General features: G+C 37.3%; 2 protein-coding genes across 2 annotated transcripts; both read right to left on the bottom strand.

Annotated features, from left to right (window-relative positions):
- Window positions 1-5279: 5279 nt before the first annotated feature.
- LOC137819641 (kiwellin-1-like) lies at window positions 5280-6207 on the bottom strand. Its single transcript, XM_068623543.1, has one exon. The coding sequence runs from the start codon at window positions 6008-6010 to the stop codon at window positions 5444-5446; it is 567 nt and encodes a 188-aa protein (XP_068479644.1). The 5' UTR covers window positions 6011-6207; the 3' UTR covers window positions 5280-5443.
- A 16168-nt stretch (window positions 6208-22375) lies between these two features.
- LOC137819574 (kiwellin-1-like) lies at window positions 22376-23303 on the bottom strand. Its single transcript, XM_068623464.1, has one exon. It carries the CDS (start codon window positions 23104-23106, stop codon window positions 22540-22542), a length of 567 nt encoding a protein of 188 aa, XP_068479565.1. The 5' UTR covers window positions 23107-23303; the 3' UTR covers window positions 22376-22539.
- Window positions 23304-24249: the final 946 nt, after the last annotated feature.

The following is a 24249-nucleotide window of genomic DNA, read 5'->3' as shown; positions in this document are numbered from 1 at the left end:
ATGTTGTTATTAAAAAGTGCTCAATCTTATAAATTGATTTAAAAAGTAAGATTTATTTTTGATAAATTGACTTAAAAAGTAAGTTTTGTTTTTTTATAGCGAGTAATCTTATAAGTTGAAAAAACTTTCGTTAGGATAGGTGAGACCATATTAAGAAATAGACTTTAAATCTAATTCAATCTTATAAAACTGGTTTATAAGGTGAAGTTTTCATCCACTTCACTTATGTACTATAAAATGTTATTATTTTTAGTCGACGTGAGATTTTTGTTGGTGTTGAGGGAATAAAATAGAGCAAGATATTTTATTATCTTTGTTAACCATTACATTTATAATACTTCCAGTAGTTGTCTCCTAAATGCTTATGAGCAGTTACTTAGCAATGTTTATTCAACAATTAAAATAGAAAAATAAAGAGTCACATGCAGTTACTTGCATTTATGTGCAGTTACAAAATCATAATATCTAACACTCCTCCTTGATTTTTGAACTGCAAACTCCAATCTTCTGTCTTAAGTATTCAAACTTGCTAGCTGGAAGTGGCTTGGTAAACAAATCTGCAAGTTGATTTTCAGCTTTACAGTAACAAACTAGACACATCACCATTCTTCTGCACTTCTTTTACAAAAAATAACTTGATATTAAAGTGCTTAGTTTTGCCATGAAAAATTGGATTGTTAGAGATTGCAATAACAACTTGGTTATCAACAATAATATCTGTGCTTTGCTTCTACTCCAAATTTAAATCAGTCAGGATCTTTCTTAACTAGAGAGCTTGATTCACAGTAGCTGATAGAGCAACAAACTCTGCTTTAGCAGTGGATTGAGCTACTGTTTCTTGCTTCTTTGAGCTCCATGAAAACATCCCTGATCCAAGGCTAAAACAATATCATGATGTACTTTTCATGTCATCAATTGAACCTCCCCAATCACTGTCAGATAAACCAGTTAACTTGAACTCCTTATGCTTCAAGAGCTTAACTCCAAAGTTCCAAGTTCCCTTGATGTATCTGATGACTCTCTTAGCAGCCCTCATGTGAGTCTCGTTTGGGCAATGCATAAATCTGGATAGAATGTTTACTGCATTTAGAATGTCAGGTCTGGTTGCTGTCAAATACATTAGACATCCTATCAAGCTTCTGAATTCAGCTTCATCAACTTTGGGAGATCCATCTTCTTTGACCAGCTTCTCCTTTTGATTCATGGGAGTGCTTGTTGACTTGCAATCTTCCATCTGGAATTTTTTAAGTATTTCTTTTGCATACTTCTTCTGACAAATGAATACTTCATCCTGACTTTGTTTAATTTCCATCCCAAGAAAGTAAGTCATCAGACCAAGATCTATCATTTCAAAGACCTTTTTCATGTTCAACTTGAATTGATTGACCTGATCAAGATTATTTCCAATGACCAACAAATCATCTACATAGAGAGAGATTATCAAAATGTCTGTACCATCATGCTTGACATATAAAGTGAGTTCAGATAAACTTTTCGCAAACCCCAAACTAATTAGGTGATCATTTATTCTACTGTACCAGGCCCTTGGGGCTTGTTTCAGGCCATACAGTGCCTTCTTCAGTGAGTACACTTTGTCTTTATTTCCTTTGTCCACAAAGCCTTCAGGTTGCTCAACATAAATTTCTTCTTCAAGAAATCCATTTAGGAATGCTGATTTGACATCCAACTGCACTTTCCAATTATTTTGAGCAGCGAGAGCGAGAAGCAATCTGATTGTGTCAAGCCTAGCAACATGTGCAAATGTGTCTGAATAATCAACTCCAATCACTTGAGCATATCCCTTGACTACTAGCCTTGCTTTAAGCTTGTTGACTGAGCCATCGGGATTTAACTTAGTTTTAAATACCCACTTCACTCCTATTATTTTCCTGTCATGTGGTTTATCAACCAGCTCCCAACTTTTGTTTTTCTCAATCATTGACAACTCCTCCTCCATTGCAGCCATCCAATGTTTATTATTTTTTGCATCATGGTATCCGGCAGGTTCACAAATAGTCACATTGCATCTTTGATATATATCCGAGAGTGATCTTGTTCCTCTAATCGGTGTATCATATGTTAGTTCATTCTGCCATTCTTCATCTACACGTTCTTCTAGAGTGTTGACAATAGATAAATCCCTTGATTGACAAGGAATCTTATTTGACTTATTTGAGTCTTCCCAACTCCATTGTTCATCTTCCACAAAATACACATCTCTGCTCACAATAAAACGTCCAGTATCTGTTTGAAACATCCTATAAGCCTTGGAACTAGTACTATAACCAACAAAAATGCTAGTTGTTGCCTTCTTGTCAAGCTTATCACGTTTAGTCTGTGAAATATAAGTGAAACACAAGCAACCAAACACTTTAAGAAATTTTAAAGATGGTTTGTATTCATACCAAACTTCAAATGGTGTCTGTTCTTTCACTGCCTTTGTTGGAATTTGATTTTGTAAAAATACAGCAGTGTTTGCTGCTTCCGCCCAAAAATTCTTCTGGAGATTCTTCTCATGAAGCATGCAACGAGTCATTTTCATTATAAATCTATTGCTCCTCTCACTAACTCCATTTTGTTGTGGAGTGTATGGGGCCGTTAATTGATGCTCAATTCCTGCCTCCTCACAAAAAAGATTGAAAGTTTATGAAGTGTACTCTTTGCCATTATCAGATCTTAAAATCTGAATTGTGCAACCACTTTCATTTTCCACCCTGGCCTTGAATTTCATAAATACACCAGCAACTTCTGATTTTTGTTTCAAAAGGAAAATCCAACACATTCTTGTTAGATCATTAATGAAGGCTATAAAATAAAGGTTACCATTTAATGATGGTGTTCTTTGAGGACCACAAAGATCAGTATGAATGAACTGCAATTTCTTCGAAGCCCTCCAAGCCTGTTTAGGAAATGATTGCCTATGTTGCTTCCCAAATTTGCATGCTCGACAATTGGTCAGTTCATCATCAAGATCAGAAAGTCCTTCTACCAACTTCTTTGATTGCATTTGAAGCATCCCTCGATGATGAAAATGCCCGAGTCTTTTGTGCCAAATTTCAGTGACACTTTCTTTGGATTTAAAGGCCATGTGCTCCTCCTCCATTGGATTGAGAGCAAAACTCTTTCCCTTCATTTCAACTTTAAACAAATCTCTGCCATCAACATCTTTGATTAAGCAATGTTTATTTTCAAACATCACTTTATAACCTTTTTCCAACAATTGACCAACACTCAAAAGATTGTGATCAATCTCTGGCACAAAAAGAACATCTGTAATGATTTTTGTACCTTTATAGCTTGTGATAGCTATTGTGCCTTTTCCTTTTACTGCCAGGTGTTCACCATTTCCAATCCTCACCCTTTTAATATCAGTGGTTCTCAATTCCTTGAAGAGTTCCTTATCATGTGTCATGTGGTTGGTGCAACCACTGTCAACCAGCCAACTCTCACTTGATTCTCTGCTTGAGAAACAAGTGGCTACGAACAAGTGATCTTCCTCTTCTTGATCAACAACTTGAGCATCTGCCTCTTCCACCTGATTTTTGTTTTTGCATATCACTGCTTCATGTCCAAGTTGGTTGCATTTAGAACATTTGGCGTCAGGTCTTCTCCAACATTTGAATGGTGGATGACCTAACTTATTGCAATGCTTACAAGGAGAATAATTTCTCCTTTTGTTTTTATTGTGTGTAGCCACTTCTCCATTTTCTTGCTGGTTCTACTTGCTTTTGTTTTTCCAGCCACCTTCATGTTTGGCTGGTAAAGCTCCCTCAACTACTCCATCTTGTCTCATGGCTCTCCTTTGTTCTTGTGCTTGTAAAGCATTTAAGAGCTCCGCGAGAGAAATCTTTGATAGGTCCTTTGTATTCTCCAAGGTTGTTATGGTGGCTTCAAACCTCTCCGGAACTGTTACGAATCGTTTTTCCACAATTCTTGAATCTTTAAACACAGATCCAAGCAACCTCACTTTGTTGGCAATGGTTAGAAGTTTGTCTGAGTACTCTTTTATGGATTCCGACTCCTTCATTCTCTGCAATTCAAACTCTCTGATTAGATTCAGGGCTTGCATTCCCTGAATCCTCTCATCACCTTCATATGCTGCCTTGAGGTAATCCCAGATTTCTTTTGCTGACTTCAAGGACATTATCCTTGTGAATACCATAGGAGATACAGCTGCAAATAGACATGCTTTGCCTTTGATCTCTTCTACAGCTTCCCATAAATCCAATGCTTCTAGGTAGGTCTCCATACGAACAACCCACATTTGATAATTGTCTCCATCAAAGACAGGTGTTGCCATTGTTGAAAAATTTGATCCTCCTTCCATTGGTGCACTCTACTAACCTCACAGATCCCTCAAGAAAATAGCTCTGATACCAATTGTTGCTGTTGAGGGAATAAAACAGAGCAAAATATTTTATTATCTCTGTTAACCATTACATTTATAATACTTCCAGTAGTTGTCTCTTAAATGCTTATGAGCAGTTACTTAGAAATGTTTATTCAACAATTAAAATAGAAAAATAAAGAGTCACATGTAGTTACATGCATTTATGTGCAGTTACAAAATCATAATATCTAACAATTTCCAACAGCTGTTGCTTATTCGAAAGCAATCTCTCAAACGAGGTTGGAATCAAGAGAAGGATTCAGACTACTTCTCGGTCGGTCAGCCTGTTATTCCTCTCTTTTTCTCAAGGCGGGCCCCCTTACTCTCCTTTTGCTGCTCTACTTCTCGTCCTTCTGAAGTTTAGACTCAGATGGTACCCGCAGAAGTCACTCTGATGTTCAAGTAAGAATTCGGTATTCGGTACTTGACACTATTAATATTGTATGATGACGTACCTAGTTCTTGGAATCTGGGCCTATTTATATTATTATCATGAGTCCTTTGTTATTGAGCCGTATTAGGAAGTTAGGTCATGCTTAGTAATGCATTACCTAATGTTTGATCACTTATTAGTTTCATTAATCCTGTTTAGACGTAATGGTCTTTATGGTGTGGGTTGGCCTGAACCAGGTGTCGAGTCATGTCGATTGTGCGGACCCTACCAGTACATATATTTTCGTTTAGATAGACCTGGAGTTTATACACTATTACACTTGTTATTAGAGTATACATATGCTTTCATCTCTTCTTGCCTTCAGAAATTAGGACTCTTTTGTCATTTTGGATGAATAGCTTTTCACAAGAATTCTATCCGTATAGAAATTAAGACTTTTCTAGTTGCTTTATGCTTGTTTTATGTCGCCCAGACCTTAAGTTTAGTGGACAAATGTTATTGTTCATAAGGCATTCTTTGAATTGATATCACTTTATGTAATTAAGGAACTAAATGGGATCACATGACAATACATATAAGGGATTACATGACAATACAAAAAAGACAACACAGCACAACCCAAAGAGCAGCTACACATGTACTAGTATTACAGCATTAAATTAAGCATCAGCCCATGTAATTTTCAATCCACCCCACTGATTGTGAGGCACACCTAAGGCATTCCAGACAGCTTTGGAGGCATCAACAATGTTGTTGGAACAAGGGGGTTGATAATCATGGTCTTCATCACATCCCATGGTAGAGTCACACTCGTCCACCACCATGGCCACAACACTTTTGCCATTTGCACTGATGGTAACGTTGTGGAGGCACCTACTACTATTGTTAAACCATCCAGTGGAAAGTGCAACCACTGGTGTGTCATCAGAATGATACTGGTTGTCACATGCAGAAGGCCCTCCTCCATCTCCACCCTTTTCAAAACTGTTGAGAGTGAGTTGGGCCTCGGTGTTGCTTGACACTGCTGGAGAACATTTGTACGTTGTGTACATCTTGCCTTGTACACAACACTCTGAATCATTCTCTTGGTTGCATTCTCCTGGTGGGGGCTTCTTTCCTGTGATTCTGCCACTGGGACGACACTGTTGTGCTTCACAACACAACCAATTTGCTGATACGAGAATGAGCAGCAAAATCAAGGATGCTATTGAGGTAGAAGCCTTCATTTTGTATATCTTATCTTTTTCACTACGTTCTTGTGCTGGGTGCTTGGTTTTGGATGCTAATTTATAGGTGTGATGTGCTTTCTAAATCTGAAAGAGAAGTTTAATTACTGCTACAGTAGTAACATCCAATGCAAGGTTCCATTAACATTGAACTGTGGTGAGAAAATTATACATCAAAATTATACTGTACGTATGTGGAAAGTAAATTTGCTTGGTTATAGCAACGATATATTTGGTCAAAGTTTGAGATGAAAAGCTGAAGCCTCTCTTTTGTCACTTTTAATTGATATTTGATAGTCTTTGAACCATATGATACGGCAACGATGTATTTGCTTGGTTATAGCAACGATATATTTGGTCAAAGTTTAGATGAAAAGCTGAATGAGATGGAAAATATGGAGCAAAGTTGTGACAGATGAAGTTTGAAGCTAAAGGCCTCTCTTTTGTCACTTTTAATTGATATTTGACAGTCTTTGAACCATATGACACGGCAACGATATATTTGCTTGGTTATAGCAACGATATATTCGGTCAAAGTTTGAGATGAAAAGCTGAATGAGATGGAAAATATGAAGCTAAGTTGTGACAGATGAAGTTTGAAGCTAAAAAGGCCTCTCTTTTGTCACTTTTAATTGATATTTGATAGTCTTTGAACTATATGATACGACATCAGTTTATTTAATATATTTTATACACTTCTAGTATTTCAAATTTGTTAATATACTTGTTAATATCAATGCTGTCTGGAAGAATGTTCGAATCGTAGTGGTTGGTGAGATTTAGAGACATAGAAATAAATATTTTTTTAAAGATAGTGTGATTGATCATCCTTTGTTCAATTAAAAATATGGTCGTAGGTTATTTATAATTTGTTCTTACATGTTTTTTTTATTCTAATTGGTGTCTTGATCCTTTGGTTTGTATTTGATCAAGAGACTTTTGAAACTCTAGACATTTTGCTTTCTTTAGAATGTGTGGGATGAGGTGTTAGGTTGTTTATGAAGTGGTAAGCTTTTGGGGGGGAGAGAGGTGTTGTATTTTGTTCTGTATAAGAGTTGGACCAACCCTGAAGTGGTTCATATTTTTTTTTTTTTTTTTGTTGATAAAAGAAAATACATCCTTAGATTAAGTTTTACATATTTATTAAAGTTGATTATTGTAAAGTGAACCTTCTTTTCATGTTGGGCAACAAGTTAAATTTTTACTAAAATGGTATAAATTTATCTTTTAATTATTATAATTTGTAAAAAAATTTAAAATTATTAAAATGGATAAATTGTGTCAAAGTCACACGATTTTATTATGAAGAAGTTGTGTAAGGTTACATAATTTTAGTGTATTTAAACTTAAATCGTCAAGATGACACAACTTCATTATAATTAATTTTTAAAAAGTATATTCATTTTGATAATTAAGAGATTAAATTGTACCAAATTAGTAAAATTTCCGAAACAAGTAATGTAATTAGAAATTTAAGTTGAAACATTATTAGCATTATGGTACTTATTAGATTTAGATTGTGTGTTTTGGTTAAATTTTCCAAGTTAATAAGTAACCACAGTTAATTTATATTGGAACCCATCCGATATCGTCTAAGATATCAAAACAGAGTGCTATGAAAATTAAGCAAGAGTTGCAGAGGTTACGCACACTACAAAAACGTTGTATATGGTGGCGGTAATTTTTTGTATAAATTGACATTTATGAACATCACAATTTACAGTTGTCGCGGTTTTCCAAACCGCCATAGAACTGATCGTCACAAAAATTTAATATGGCAGTCTTACACTACCAGCCGCAACATCCACCACTTTAACGCTTTGTTTAGCATAACGATTTTTATATGTAATTAGTGTTAGTCATAATTATTGCAATTTATTTCGTTGAAAAGGATTTCAATGCAAAACACAACGCATGTAAACACCAATATATAAGGTATAATGTGACGTTTTTAACTGTCAGTAGTATAATAATAAAATTATACAAAATAATACATTGGTTTCACCTAACGTAATTTTAATTCTAAATAATGGAATTTAGCCCCCACTTTTTTATAATATGGTTTGCATAATTAAACTAAACATAATATATTTTCATAATAAAAAAATAAAATATTAATAAAATAAAATACTATATAAAGTTATAAGCATCCATTCATTGCATTGAAAATTAAAACACACATAATTGTTCAAAAGTTGATACATAATTGAAAATTAAAACAAACTATTACAACATGTTCATCCCTAATCAGTTTTGCTTGCAACACTTGATCTTATTACTTGATTAGGTGATGGAGCACCATTTCTAACATTTGATGCCTGAAATAAATAATAAATAATTTTAAGTTAATAATTTTCAATGTTTATAATTATAAAATAAAATACACCAATAAATATGTTTTCATACAAACATTAAATTTATCATAAAATTTTCAGAATATCTAAAGTTTTCAAATCTAGGACGACAGTGTTTTGTCCAACAAAAAGGCAATGGTATCCTCTAAAGGGATGGAAAGGCTAGCATTCTTAATAGAAAAAACAAGACACCCTTACGCATAAACACACCTCCAATGAGTATCTTTTGCTATCTCCCATACTCTAACAGTTTTATCCAATGAAGACGATGCAATGTATTGATTGTTTGATGTAAAATCAAAATCTGAAAATAAACAAGACAAAATAGGGTGTTACAATGAGATTCTATCCAGACTGAAAATAAAGTTCCTCAAATAAAATTTTTAGAGGATAATATTTTAGCAAATATAAGTTGAAGAGTAAAGTAGTGCACAAGTGCTGAAATCCCCATTAAATTCACCAACATTCTGATACATGGAAATAACACCCTGACTCATGCAAGCACCTTGAATTGCTTACACATTCAAAGCACTATAAAAAACAGTAAGCTTAAGAGAAAATGACTTTTTTATGCATAGCTCTGTATGAACAGAAAGATGAAAAGGTGTAAATCTAATTTCATTTCCTCCCTTTACTAGGTTTACTATCACTAATTAAATGCTAGTTAACCTAATCTAAGCATTAATTATTTCCTTTATTCAGTAGTGACAGCATAATGTAATTCAACCAAAGAATAACTAAACCGCCAAAACCAAAAACCCATTATTACTAATTAGCATTGCAGATTCTCCAACAAATAAGTAGTTGACCACCCATTAGTTCAAATTCGTTGATTATTTTTGACTATTGGAAGTATGAATCGATGTCCCTCAGAGTTTGCAGCACATAGCAAGTAGAAAAATATGTTGGTCCAGCACAACAATAGAACGTAGATAAAGCAAAGTTAGAGTGTAAATTGTAAAAGCTTAGTTACCTCGAAAGAAAGAGAGTTAGGTGAGAAAGTAAGGGTTTCACCATTGGCCTCAGAAAAGGCGTGAATAGGAAAAGTTGGAGTCCAGAGAAATGTGAGCATGAGCATCCACTAGTTCCACTTCCTCCACTGTTTTTCTCAACTCACTGATATCCATTATCTGTAAAGGACATGCATTCCAAGCAAATAAAGAATGAAACACCAGTCATCCATTTTTAAAGTTATTAGTCTCTTTGGTTTTTCAAGTCAGTTTTTACTTCACTTTTGTTTAGCTACAGGAGCTCACCTCTTGGCCAAGATGTCCAAGATGAATTAGCTGATAATATTGAGCAATGATTTAACTAGAATCTGCAAGTGAAAATGAGAAGGTAAGTATATGGTATGATTATGTAACAACTGGTAAATATTAGGTATGACATGGTTCTCACACACCAATATTTTGCACCAAATTAATTTAAGCTAAACCAATGCAATTGCAGCACAAAAACCAGAAAAATTCTGCACCAAAAATAAGCAGTTGTAACCAACCAACTGAATTCAACAACATTTGGCACCAGATTAAAAAAAAATCAACCCATGGTTATGAAATTGTAAGGCATGGTTTGCTGAATTTTCTTAGCTCTTATTATAGCAAATCAACACCAACAATATCTAGTCTCAACAGTTTTGTGTGTCGAGTTGCTTAAACAGAACTTACAACTTCAATTCCAAGTGATTAAGACCATAAAATGCACTACACCAGCCAACAATTTTCACCAAAATTAAAAACGTTGTACCAAAAGTCACTACAGTTGGTACAATACAATTTACAAAAGTTATCAGAAGGCACTTCTTCTCCACATAATAGCCATACACCTCAATTTTACACATGAAACAAATATATGTTCACGATTATAATGGCAATCCAACAATAAATTTGAAAGAGAAGGTTATCTTGAATTCATACCGTGCAAGCAAGTGACTGTTGCAACGATGACGATTGAAATCGTTGCGAGGAGGTGTCCTTCAAGTTGGCAACGATTAGGGACAAAACAAACGACGACGTGTGAAGAGTGAGGGTTTCACGACGATTGTGGATAGAACAAACGGTGGAGTGTTAGGTTTTGCGGAGAGTGAGGGTGGAATGAGAGGGCACGAGAGTGAGACAACGATAGTGAAGATTTCGGATAGTGAAGGTTTCGTAAGAGTGAAGTTTCAGATAGTGAAAGTTTCGCGAGGGTGGAGGTGTGCGGTGGGACTGAGGGTGAAGTGTTTGCGGTGAGGGTGAAATGTGCGGGGAGAGTGAAGATTTCGAGCAAAGTGAAGAGTGCAGGGAAGAGTTTGAGAGTCAGTGAAGGATTTCTGAAGAGTGAATAGGGTATGGGAGAGTGAGAGGTTGTGTGAGTGAAAAAGGTTTTATGAGTCAAATTTGGTTTCCAAAGAGTCAAATTTTTAAAAAAAAAAACATGGGAATGAGGAGTGGTATGGAGGGATGGAAAACGCAGGAGAGTGTATATTTCGAAGGAGGAATTGTGGTAGTTCAAAATGACACTTTCTGAAGGATAATTGTGGCAGTTATTAAAATGTCGTATTATACGGAAACTTATGGCAGTTGTTAATAACCACCACATTAAAATTGTCACTACATACACGGTTTTTTGTAGTGGCAGTGAATGTGCCTGTTTTGTTTTAGATCTAGGGGGACAATTTTGTAGACCCGAAAAACAAATGGAAGTTGGACAGTCTTCTTTGTAGTTTCAAGATGGTCCAAGTCTGGTGCCACCTAGATAAGAGGAGCGTCTTCCTCCTTTTTTGACGTCTTCCTCCATTTCCAGCGGCCTCCTCTTTTTCCAACGGGATAACTTTGAAACGTTCATTGTTCTCAATCTATAAATATGTGTCTCCCTTTGCTCCAAAAAACACATCTCCCTCACGACTTCCTCTCTTCCTCTTCACTCCTTTATTCTTTTCTTTTAGGTTTAATTACCTTATTCGTCCATACATTTAGGGACAATAGTCTATTTAGTATAATGGTTTTTAAAGAAATCAATTTGCTCCCTATGTTTTTTAAAATGTATACAAATTGGTCTATAAGAGTAAAGAGGGAGAGTGAAAGGATTAGGAAGAAGAGAGAGAGAGATTGAGAGAACTTTAGTATATGATATTCAGATTTACATGTAGAGCAGCCTGGGTATTTATAGTACCCAGTGCAGTATGGAATACAAGTAAACAGTTAGGACTGTTATAAACAGTTATTACTGTTATACCTAATATCCCCCCCTTAAATTGATGGTTTAGGATACACCATTAATTTATGTGAGAAGGCTGAAAAAGGGCCAGCACTTAAAGGTTTCGTGAAAACATCCGCGATCTGTAAAGTGGCAGGGACATGTAGAAGGTGCAGTTGCTTTTGTTGAATAACATCACGAACAAAATGGAGGTCAAGCTCAAAGTGCTTGGTCTTGGAGTGCATAATAGGATTGGATGCAAGAAGAACAGTGCCAAGGTTATCCGAGCGAATGGTGGGTAGAGTAGGAGGAAGACGAAGTTCAGTGAGCAGATTCTGGATCCATTTGAGTTCAACAAGCGTAGCAGCAATGCTGCGATATTCTGCTTTAGTAGAGCTGCGAGAAACAACCTTTTGTTTCTTTGAAAGCCAAGCAATAGGATTCGAGCCGAGAAAGACAACAAGGCCGGAGGTAGATTTCCTGTCATCAGGATCAGAACCCCAATCAGCATCAGCAAAGGCATTGAGAGTGAGTTGAGAAGGGCGCCGAAGATGAAGACCATGAGTGGTAGTGCCAGCTAGGTAACGGAGAATACGTTTAACAACATTCCAGTGGTGATGTTGAGGGTTGTTCATGAACAGGCATGCTTTGTTGACGCTATTGTCGAGTTCAGGACGAGTAATGAGGATATATTGAAGAGAGCCTACCACTGAGCGATAGAATGAAAGATCGTCTACAGCAGTGGTAGCGTCTATTGTTAGACGAGTAGTGGAGAGCATGGGTGTTGGTTGAGGCTTGGAAGAGAGCATGTTGGTTTTACGAAGGAGATCCTGAATGTATTTAGTTTGAGATAGATGTAAGCCGCCATCCAACGTCCAAGTGGCTTCAATCTCGAGAAAGTAATGAAGAGTCCCAAGGTCCTTTAGGGCAAAGTGCTGACTTAGAGAGTGAATAAGACGCTGAATGGCATTGTTAGAGTTCCCTGTGATTAGTATATCATCAACATAGATTAGGACAAAGAGAGTAATATTGTTGTGGAAGTGAAGGAAAAGAGAGGTGTCACTTTTAGTAGGATGAAAACCAAGAGAAAGCAAAGTGGTACTTAGCTTGTGAAACCAGGATCTAGGTGCTTGCTTCAACCCATAGAGAGCTTTGGTAAGTTTGCAAACAGTGTTGGAGTCACCAGTTTCAAAACCAGGAGGTTGACTCATGTAGACAGATTCCTCAAGGTCACCATACAAAAAGGCGTTATTAATATCAATTTGATTGACAGACCAGTTTAATTGAAGAGCTAGAGTAAGGATAATACGGATGGTGACAGGCTTTATTACACGACTGAATGTTTCAAAATAGTCAAAACCATATTGCTGATGAAAACCTTTGGCGACGAGGCGAGCTTTATTGCGCTGAAATGAGCCATCAACATTGTATTTTATTTTGAAAATCCATTTGCAGCCAATGGGTTGAACTCCAGGAGGAAGGGTAGTGAGAATCCAAGTGTTGTTTGTGTTTAGAGCAACAAGTTCTTCTTGCATGGCAGCAAGCCATTGGGGAAGATGTAAGGCCTCTTTGGTGGATTTTGGAAGAGGCAACACAGGGACAACAGTGTAAGCACTTGGACCAAGTAAGGCAGCCTTCGCACGTGTAAGCATAGGGTGAGTGTTGTGAGGAGCAGAATGTCGTGGAGGTGAAACCGTGGAAGACAAATTAGAGTGAGAGGATATGGATGCAGAGGAAGCAGGTTGATCATATGAAGAAGCAGGGGCGATGGGTTGTGAGGCAGGAAGAGCTGGTTGTGACACAGAGATAGTTGGTTGCTGAAAAACAATTAAACTAGGTGAAGAATCGGAGGGGCTATTTGTGGGTGGAGAGACAGAAGAAAAAGGGTTAGAAAAATCAACATAGGGAAAAACAGATTCATTAAAAGTAACATGACGAGTAATATACATACGCCCAGAGGGAGAGAGACACATTTAGCCTTTGTGATTGGAGGCATAGCCAAGAAACACACACAAAGATGAACGAAAACTCATTTTATGTTTATTATATGGGCGAAGCAAAGGATAACAAGCACATCCAAAGGTTTTGTAAAAAAACATAATCAGGGTGTGTGTTAAACAACAAATAGTATGGGCTTTGATTATTTAAAACAGGTGTGGGTAAAACATTGATAATGGATATGGCAGCAGTGAAAGCATAGCCCCAGAAATGCATGGGTAATTTAGAGCAAGCAAGTAAAGTCAAACCAATATCAACAATATGTCTATGCTTGCGTTCCACAAAACCATTCTCTTCATGAGTGTGAGGGCAAGTTAGACGATGAGATATGCCATTGGATAGCAAAAAGGATTTAAAACAGAGAAATTCTTTTGCATTATCAGTCTGAATGCTTAACAAAGGAAAACCAGTATGTTTTTCAACATATATTTTGAAAGATTTGAAAACAGTGAAAGCTTGTGATTTAGCATGAATTAAATAGAACCAAACATATCTAGTGTAAGCATCCACAAAAGAGATATAATAAGAAGCACCATTAGTGGCAGGGGTAGCCGATGGCCCCCAAATGTCAATGAAAACAAGCTGTAAAGGTTTAGAGTATATAGTTTGAGAAGCTTTAAAAGGAAGCTGATGGGACTTGCCAACAACACAAGATTCAAAAAATTCATGTTTAGCAGTAAAGGGTATATTACACATCTTCATTATTTGATGAATCACTCTTGGTTGGGCATGACCAAACCGGGAGTGCCACAAATGATAAGCAGAAGAGCCAGTAGTGAGTGCAGTATTGTAAGCAGAATATGATGCAGTCTGAACTAGATTGGGAAACACATAAAGACTATCTTTAAGCTTGCCTTAGAGCAGGATTTTGTTGGTTCCCTGACGTTTAACAAGGCAAACATCAGCATGAAACTCAAAGAAAACATGATTATTACGGGCGAACCTGGAAACACTTAATAGATTTTTAGAAATAGTAGGAACATGCAGAAGGTGGTGTAAAGAGAAGGTATGATGAGTATTAAGATCTGTAAAAGTTGCAGAACCAATAGAAGTAATAGGAAGCTGAAAACCATTACCTACAACCACCTTTTCCGAACCTGTGTAGGGAGTTGTTGTGGAAAGATTGGTGCCATGAGCAGTGAGATGATGGGAAGCACCTCTATCATGGTACCAAAGGGGATCATGGAGATTTTTGGGGTCCCGAGGATCGAAGGTTCATCATCACAAAGAGATGAAGAAAAATGAGCAGTATTAGCAGTAACTTGAGATGGAGTGGAAGAATCAAACCTATGCTAACAGTGAAGGGCAGTGTGCCCATATTTTCCACATATTTGACATTGAACCCGAGAAGAGAAAGCAGTAGAAGATATCTTGGGAAAGTTCTTGGATGATTGAAAGCGGGGTTTAGAGTAGAACCGTTGTTTGGCGTGACCAGAGGGGCGAAAAAAGGAGGAAGAATGTGTAGAACTGGAGTTGTAGAGAGAGAAGGAGGATGGGACAGAAGCAACATTTGCATGCAGAATGTGATCAACAAATTGTTTGTTTTGTTCAATACGGTTTTCTTGAGCAAGAAGCAGTGCTTCAATGTCTGCAACCGTGTAAGGGTCAAGACGGGATGTGATAGAGGTTATAAAGGAGTCATATTCGTCAGGCAGCCCATCAAGAACAGCTTCAATGTGATCTTCGGTGGACAACCCACAACAGCCAATTGATCTACGGTTTTCTTGATATCAAGAAGGTAGGCAGAGATAGAGCGGTCCTTCTTGGGTGTACGCAGCTGCTGCTTGTGCTTCTTGATTTGAGCATGGGTTTGGGACGCATAATGGGTCTGGAGCTTTTCCCAGACTTGGGCTGACGTGTCCATGCCAACCATCTGGGTGAGGACACCTACGGTCATTGATGCCAGTAACCAGGCCAAGATTGCTTGATCTTGACGATCATACTGGATGTATTTGAAATTCACAATTGGAGAAGTGTCTTCCTCGATAGAAATGAGACGTGGAGGAATGAAAGACCCATCCAGAAAGTAAAGAAGATCTAAACTGTGAAGAGTGGCATTAACTTGCTGCCGCCAGACAAGGAAGTTTTCTGAATCCAGTTTTAGAGGAATTGGCGTATGAAAGATATGAGGGGGAAGGGCTTCGGGCTTGGCAGAAAAAGGTTCAAAATTGGGTTCAGTGGTAGATGATGATGCCATTTTTGGCTCTGGATACCATATAAGAGTAAAGAGGGAGAGTGAAAGGATTAAGAAGAAGAGAGAGAGAGATTGAGAGAACTTTAGTATATGATATTCAGATTTACATGTAGAGCAGCCTGGGTATTAATAGTACCCAGTGCAGTATGGAATACAAGTAAACAGTTAGGACTGTTATAAACAGTTATTATTGTTATACCTAATATGGTCATTTCCTTTAAATTTCACCTTACGACGTCAAATGTTGCTTATGTGGCAAAGAGATGTGATTGAGAAATGTGACGTGTCAAGATCAGATGCTGACGTGACGGTGTGTGGTTGTGGTATTTTTTTTATTTTATTTCTCTATCTCTTTGTTTAACTACTTTTTTTTTATATTTTTAATTACTAAATATTATCTCATATCATAATTTTTTTATATTATTGAATATTTCAAAATTCGGCATAGTTTTATTTTATAAAGTCCACCATTAAAATTTTAAATATATTTATAAATAATTTTTACATGTAATAGGAATTATAGTGTACTATCTTGAAATTAACAATTTAAATTGATTAATTTAAATATAATATTTAAAAAAAAACATTAAACAATAATATTTTTTGTGGAAACACAACTTCAAGTATGTCGAGAAGCACCTATGGAATATCTAAATACAGTAGTGGTTTGGGAATTGATAGTTTATTAAAGAATGTGAGGAGGATGTTGAACTAGGATGATAAACACATTGAACACTAAATACTAGATTTTCATAATTGTAAAGAACTCTCTTTGTCTTCCAGATAAAGAGAAACTCCAATGGCACCCTCATCCCTATCACCACAACCAGTACCGTTCACAATCCTAATTGCATCTTTCACACACTCCTCACTCTCACCCATTTGGTATTTCTTGCACAACCCATCACACAAAAAAGTCAGTAAAAACAGGTTCAAAATCCCTAATAACATCGAAATTAAATAGGTTCAGCTTCATCACACGTCTCAACTCCCGAGCTATCCGAGTAAGGAAGCTCAGGGGAGGCATCTTAGCATTATCCAAATGCATCATCTTATAGTACCTATAGTCGATTATTTCATCCCTTGCCAAATTTGAAACCTACGAAAACGCCCGTAAATCCTCCAAAACCCTCATCAACTCCTCCTCTCCCACATCCGGCAGCGACTTCCTGTTCACACACCTCACGCTCTCCCCAACCACTTCTCTCCTTCTGCTTCCAGATCCGCCGGTCGAACAACTTCGCCTTGTCGTTTATCACAATTTGCTTCGGAATCCCGACAGTCCAGGTCTGGTCGTCGATTTTCAAATCCAACACAACCTGGAGCATCGAAACCCAGTTAAGGAGTCTCTCGATTGATTCTGGTGAGTCTAGAACAACGGCATTCGAGTAATCTTCCATAAACTCCTTCGCCCACACCAGAACCCCTTCCCACACCAGAACCTCTTCCGTGCTTTCTGTCGACCACCAAGACCTTCTGTACATGTTGTCGTCAACGCCAATGAAGGATCTGAAACCATCTATCCAACCCTTTGTACATGTCGCGGAAACGCACCACGGGCTCGGGATCACACCACAAGATACCACCTCACAATCACAACGAAGGCACGAACCACAGGATCGCACCTTAGAATGTCGTTTTTCAGAAACCCTAAATTCCCAATTCAAAATAAAAAAACCCTAACCCCTATTTCAATTTTCACTAAACTAATGTAACCATCGACCTCAATTGACACGTCACACCTCATAGTAAACCAAATTCCCTTTCTCTCTGCCACATAAGCGGTCCTTGACGTCGTAAGAGGGGACTTAACGAAAATGACCATTTTGGATACATTTTAAGAAACATAGGGACCAAATTGATTTATTTAAAAACCACTATACTAAATTGACTATTGCCCCTAAATGTAAGGACGAATAAGGTAATTAAACCAAAAAGAAAAGAATAAAGGGACTTTTACTTTATAATTTTTCTGGGTTTTTGGGTTCTTACTCTAGAGGAGTTTACTTGCTAGTTCTGATCCTCAAAATTATCTATGAAGTTCATGTTGTATCTTGGGGGACTTGCACAATACACCGGGATAAGTTCTTACCGATAGTGTTCACCCACGCCTTAGGAAACCAATATTTTTGTTTTTTTCAGCTTTATTTACTACAATCGTACGGACTTATGGTTGTCAGTACATACAACAACAACAACAACTTTACTTCAAAGACGTCAAACGTTGTTTCCACAACGCAAACTATTTTTGCAAAACCATTTTTGGACGTCTTGAAAATTGAAGTATTCACCAGTTAGAATTTCTGACGCTAGCAAGAACGCGTGTCCACCCTGTTGCATATGTACGAAGTAGTTTTTGCACTTACGACTTCTAAACCTGACTCAAGAACGTCTGCGAAAAAAATTGATGTTTAGAGCCATGTAAATAAGGTATGCCGACACACCTTACTCAATGCGTTATCTACCGATTTGTTCGATGTTTATTACTCTTACAAGGAAGCAAAATATATTTGGGATCCCCTTATCCTCAAATACACTACTGAAGACGTCGTTAGACAAAGGTTCGTAATCATAAACTAATATCGCTTAAAGATGATTGAAGACAAGGACATAAAAATTTAAGATAAATGAGTACCAAAAGTTGCTTGAAGATATTAAAGTAGAGAGCATATACTTGCCTGATGAATTCGTGTCCGAACTGCTGATTGAAAAGCTTTCGCAATCTTGGACTGACTACAAGCAACAACTAAAACACATGCGCAGACAAATGTCACTACCAGATGTGATCACCCACATCATCATTGAAGACACAAACAGAAAGGAGTGTGCTGCTGCAAATGCCAAAATTTTGTTTGGCAAAGCAAATATGGTAGAAGATAAACCAACTCCAAAAACGTACGAGAAAAAACCTGATCACAAAAAGAAATATAATGATAAATTCTTTCGTCCCAATGGAACTAACCCCACCATCAATGAAAAGAGAAATTGCTTTAACTATGGAAAGTCAGGTCATCATGCACCTCAGTGCAGACATAGGACAAAAAATGACTATCCTCCTAAGATAAATCTAGTCGAATGGGAAAATACCATTGTTTCAGTTGTTTCACAAGTAAATCTTTTGACATATGTGAGTAAATGGGTGGTAGACTCCGGGGCTACTAGAAACATCTGTGCAAACAGAAATGTGTTTACCTCCTACACAAGTGTGGGGGGTGGAAAAGAACAAGTTTATCTCGATGATTCCAGGACAACTCCTTTCTTAGGAAAAGGAAAGGTTCTTCTAAAGCTTATCTGGTAAAACTCTGGCTTTGAGTGAGGTGCTACATGTGCCATCAATTAGAGTTAATTTGATCTATGTAGCATTGCTAGGCTAAGTTGGTGTTAAAGTTTCATTTGAATCTGCAAGATTGTTATGACAAAAAACAATGTTTTTTTAAGGGAAGGGATATTTTGATCAAAGTCTTTTTGTATTAAACATTTCTGAAGTTATTAATGAATCTAGGTCTTTTGCTTATATTGTTGATTCGTACGATCTATGGCATGCTAGATTAAGACATGTGAATATTTCGTATGTTATGAAATTGCAACGAATAGGATTAATCAACATGCATGGCAAACAAAGTAGTAAACGTGATATATGTGAAGAATCTAAAATAATAAAGAAAACATGTCATTCTGTAGAATGACAAACTGAACTTCTTGGTTTAATTCATACCAATCTTGTTGATTTAAAATAAACCGTGTCTAGAGATGGTAAAAATTATTTTGTAAGATAAATAAATGGTTTTTCTAGATACACCAAAGTGTATTTAATTAAACACAATAATGAAGTTATTGATATGTTCTTAACTTATAAGGAGGAAGTAAAAAATCAATTGAATAAAAAAATTAAAAGAATTAGATTAGATAGGGGTGGTGAATATGTTTTGTTTAATGATTATTGTGTTAAAGAAGACATTATTCATAAAGTAACCCCCACCATATTCACCTGAATCTAATGGAGTAGCGGAAAGAAAAAATAGGGCTCTTAGAGAAATAATGAATGTCATGATTATTAGTTCTAATGCTCGTGTTAATCTGTGAGGTGATTCTCTGCTTACCGCTTGTTTTTTGCAAAATAGGATACCACATAAGAAAACTGGTAAAAAAACCCTATGAGTTGTGGAAATGTTATCAATCTAATCTGAAATACCTAAGAGTGTGAGGGAGATTAGCTAAAGTGATGTTACCTGATCCTAAGAAAAGAAAAATAGGTTCTAAATCATTTGTTTGTATGTTCTTAGGATATGTAGAACATAGTGTTGCCTATAGGTTTCTAGTTATTAATAGTGATATAATTGAACATAACATTATAGTAGAGATGAAAAATGTTGAGTTACATACAATAATATTGTTTTTAAAACAAAACTATTTCTTGGATCTAAGTTTGAGATGAAAGACATGTTGGGAAAAACGGGTAATTTTCCCACTAAAACAGAACCCTAACAGAGCTACCCGACAAATAATATTGAATAAATAAAGCGGAATAATAAAAGAGATAAAGAGGAAAAAACACACCGGAAAATTGTTAACGGAGTTCGGCCAATTTATTGTCCTCCCTTCTCGGCCGACACTCGGGTCGACGGTCATCTTCTTGCGCTTTCGGAGGGGAGTAGTTTTTTGTCTTGTCGGCTCCTCCCTTTGTGGGGACTGCTTTGCACCTCGGCCTCTTGTTCGACGGAGATGCCCAGCTTGAATAAGTTCCTTGATCTTATCCTTCAATTCCTGACACTCCTCAATAGTGTATCCATTGTTTCTGTGGTACCGACATCTACGAGTCGATCGACGTTGTCAGGGCTTGCGACCCTCCTCGGTGGTGGAATCAACTCGGCATCCAAAGTCTCATATAAAATTATTCCCCTGTAGGCGTTTAAGGGGATGTATCTTGTGAACCGTTGTCCCTGGTTGTCTCTGCACCTATCTCCTCAACCAACAGCTGGTCGATTCTGACGCTCCTTCTCCTCCTTCCCCTTATCTCCACTTGCTTCGGCTCGGGCCTGATTCTTGAATTCTATCAGGTCCTCCAGCTACATTGGCGATTCTCCACCTAGGCTCGTCCAAGTTTGCAACTAGTTGCATGCATAAGTTGTCAGCAAAGGGTCCCAGTTGTAAAGTCGTGATCATGTGATGCATGGCCACGTCCGGACTCAGACTCCGGATGCTCATGGCTACCTTCCCAAACCTGTCGATGAATTTCCTCAGAGATTTTCCCTTCTCCTTGCGAATGTTGACCAGGACGATGGAGGTCAAATGATGCAATCGGCTGATAGCGAACAATGTCTCAAACTTGGACACCAGTGTCTCAAAGCTGTCAACGGAGTTTGGGGGAAGCTTTGTAAACCAACTCAAAGCTGCCCATTTTAGTGACATGGGGAACACTCGACACAGAATTGCGTCATCTTTTGAAGTGTAGAAGCCCATGTGTGTGGTGTACACGTTTATGTGCTCGTCAGGGTCGATCGTCCCGTTGTAACGGTCTTTGTTGAAGCCCTTCCACTTATCTGGTAGCGGCACTCCGATTATGGAATCGGTGAATGGGTGTCGGCGGGTCAAGTCCAACGTCCCGGTCATAGGATTTGACCTGTTTGGATAAGATTCACCGTCGACCTCCTGGGTGTGGATCTTATCCTTCGACTCCTCAACAGTCCTAGGACCGGTGAGGGTGGTGAATGACCTCCCGACAAGATTGCTCAGTCTAGTAGATTGTCTCTCTTCCACAAACTTTCTCTTCATTTCTTCATCCTCCTTCTGGAGAGCCTTAATCTCATCCTCATTCTTCCGCTTAGTTTCCTCGTTCTTTCTCTTCATCTCGGCCATCTCCTTCTGCAGAGACATCAAAAGTGTCATCTGCTCAGCATCAGACATTTTCTCGTTCACCATGCTTCAGATTGATACATCTACTTTCTTCTTCAAGCTAATTCTCTCGGTCCCACGGTGGGCGTCAATTGTTCTCGAACAGGGTTGGAACCAAGAGAACGATTCAGACTACTTCTCGGTCGATCGGTATGTTCTTCCTCTCTTCTTCTCAAGGCGGCCCCCCTTACTCTCTTTCGCTGCTCTACTTCTCCTCCTTTTGAAGTCCAGACTCGAATGGTACCCGCAGAAGGCACCCTAATGTTCAACTAAGAATTCGATATTCGGTACTTGATACTATTAATATTGTATGATGACGTACCTACTTCTTGGAATCTATGCATATTTATATTATTATCATGAGTCCTTTGTTATTGGGCCGTATTAGGTCATGCTTATGAATGCATTACCTAATGTTTGATTGCTGATTAGCTTCATAAATCCTGTTTAGACGTAATGGTCTTTATGGTGTCGATCAACCTAAACTAGATGTCGAGTCATGGTATCGATGTGCGGACCCTACCAGTACATATATTTTTGTTCAGATAGACCTAGAGTTTATACACTATTACACTTGTTATTAGAGTACACATATGCTTTCATCTCTTCTTGCCTTTAGAAATTAGGACTCTTTTGTCATTTTGGACGAATGGCTTTGCACAAGAATTCTATCCGTATAGAAATTAAGACTTTTCTGGTTGCTTTATGCTTGTCTTATGTCGCACAGACCTTAAGTTTAGTGGACAAATGTTATTGTTCATAAGGCATTCTTTCAATTGATATCACTTTATGTAATTAAGGAACTAAATGGGGATTACGTGACAATACATATAAGGGATTACATGACAATACAAAAAAACAACACAGCACAACCCAAAGAGCAGCTACACATGTACTAGTATTACAGCATTGAATTAAGCATCAGCCCATGTAATTTTCAATCCACCCCACTGATTGTGAGGCACACCTAAGGCATTCCAGACAGCTTTGGAGGCATCAACAATGTTGTTGGAACAAGGGGGTTGATAATCATGGTCTTCATCACATCCCATGGTAGAGTCACACTCGTCCACCACCATGGCCACAACACTTTTGCCATTTGCACTGATGGTAACGTTGTGGAGGCACCTACTACTATTGTTAAACCATCCAGTGGAAAGTGCAACCACTGGTGTGTCATCAGAATGATACTGGTTGTCACATGCAGAAGGCCCTCCTCCATCTCCACCCTTTTCAAAACTGTTGAGAGTGAGTTGGGCCTCGGTGTTGCTTGACACTGCTGGAGAACATTTGTACGTTGTGTACATCTTGCCTTGTACACAACACTCTGAATCATTCTCTTGGTTGCATTCTCCTGGTGGGGGCTTCTTTCCTGTGATTCTGCCACTGGGACGACACTGTTGTGCTTCACAACACAACCAATTTGCTGATACGAGAATGAGCAGCAAAATCAAGGATGCTATTGAGGTAGAAGCCTTCATTTTGTATATCTTATCTTTTTCACTACGTTCTTGTGCTGGGTGCTTGGTTTTGGATGCTAATTTATAGGTGTGATGTGCTTTCTAAATCTGAAAGAGAAGTTTAATTACTGCTACAGTAGTAACATCCAATGCAAGGTTCCATTAACATTGAACTGTGGTGAGAAAATTATACATCAAAATTATACTGTACGTATGTGGAAAGTAAATTTGCTTGGTTATAGCAACGATATATTTGGTCAAAGTTTGAGATGAAAAGCTGAAGCCTCTCTTTTGTCACTTTTAATTGATATTTGATAGTCTTTGAACCATATGATACGGCAACGATGTATTTGCTTGGTTATAGCAACGATATATTTGGTCAAAGTTTAGATGAAAAGCTGAATGAGATGGAAAATATGGAGCAAAGTTGTGACAGATGAAGTTTGAAGCTAAAGGCCTCTCTTTTGTCACTTTTAATTGATATTTGACAGTCTTTGAACCATATGACACGGCAACGATATATTTGCTTGGTTATAGCAACGATATATTTGGTCAAAGTTTGAGATGCAAAGCTGAATGAGATGGAAAATATGAAGCTAAGTTGTGACAGATGAAGTTTGAAGCTAAAAGGCCTCTCTTTTGTCACTTTTAATTGATATTTGATAGTCTTTGAACTCTATGATACGACATCAGTTTATTTAATATATTTTATATAGTTACGTCCTTTTTCACACTTCTAGTATTTCATTGGTTAATATACTTGTTAATGCTATATGGAAAAGTGTTTCAGATCGTAGTTGTCGGTGAGAATACTTTGTTCAATTAAAGGTATGATCCTAGCTTATTTATAATTTTGTTCTTACATTTTTTTCTTATTCTGATTGGTGTCTTGATCCTCTGGTTTGTATGTATTTGATCAATAGATTTTGAAATTCTAGACATTTTGTTTGTTTAAAATGTTGGGATGATGTGTTAGGTTGTTTCTGAAGTGTTTTTATTTCGATATGTTGGCTTGTTTTTTAATTGCTCAAGTAGAATATGTGTGGTAAACTTTTGGGAGAAGATGTTGTATATTTTTGTTCTGTATAACATCCTGAAATGGTTCATATTTATTTATTTTTTTATTATTGATAAAAGAAAATACATCTTTAGTTTAAGTTTTAC

This window comes from Phaseolus vulgaris, chromosome 10 (assembly GCF_000499845.2).
Source record: "Phaseolus vulgaris cultivar G19833 chromosome 10, P. vulgaris v2.0, whole genome shotgun sequence".
Taxonomy (NCBI): Eukaryota; Viridiplantae; Streptophyta; class Magnoliopsida; order Fabales; family Fabaceae; genus Phaseolus; species Phaseolus vulgaris.
Note: the sequence above shows the minus strand (reverse complement) of the source record. Positions and strands in the feature narration are given on the sequence as shown.

Excerpts from the sequence above, each read along its gene's own strand:
- LOC137819641 (XM_068623543.1), bottom strand. The coding sequence starts at position 6,010 with ATGAAGGCTTCTACCTCAATAGCATCCTTGATTTTGCTGCTCATTCTC.
- LOC137819574 (XM_068623464.1), bottom strand. The coding sequence starts at position 23,106 with ATGAAGGCTTCTACCTCAATAGCATCCTTGATTTTGCTGCTCATTCTC.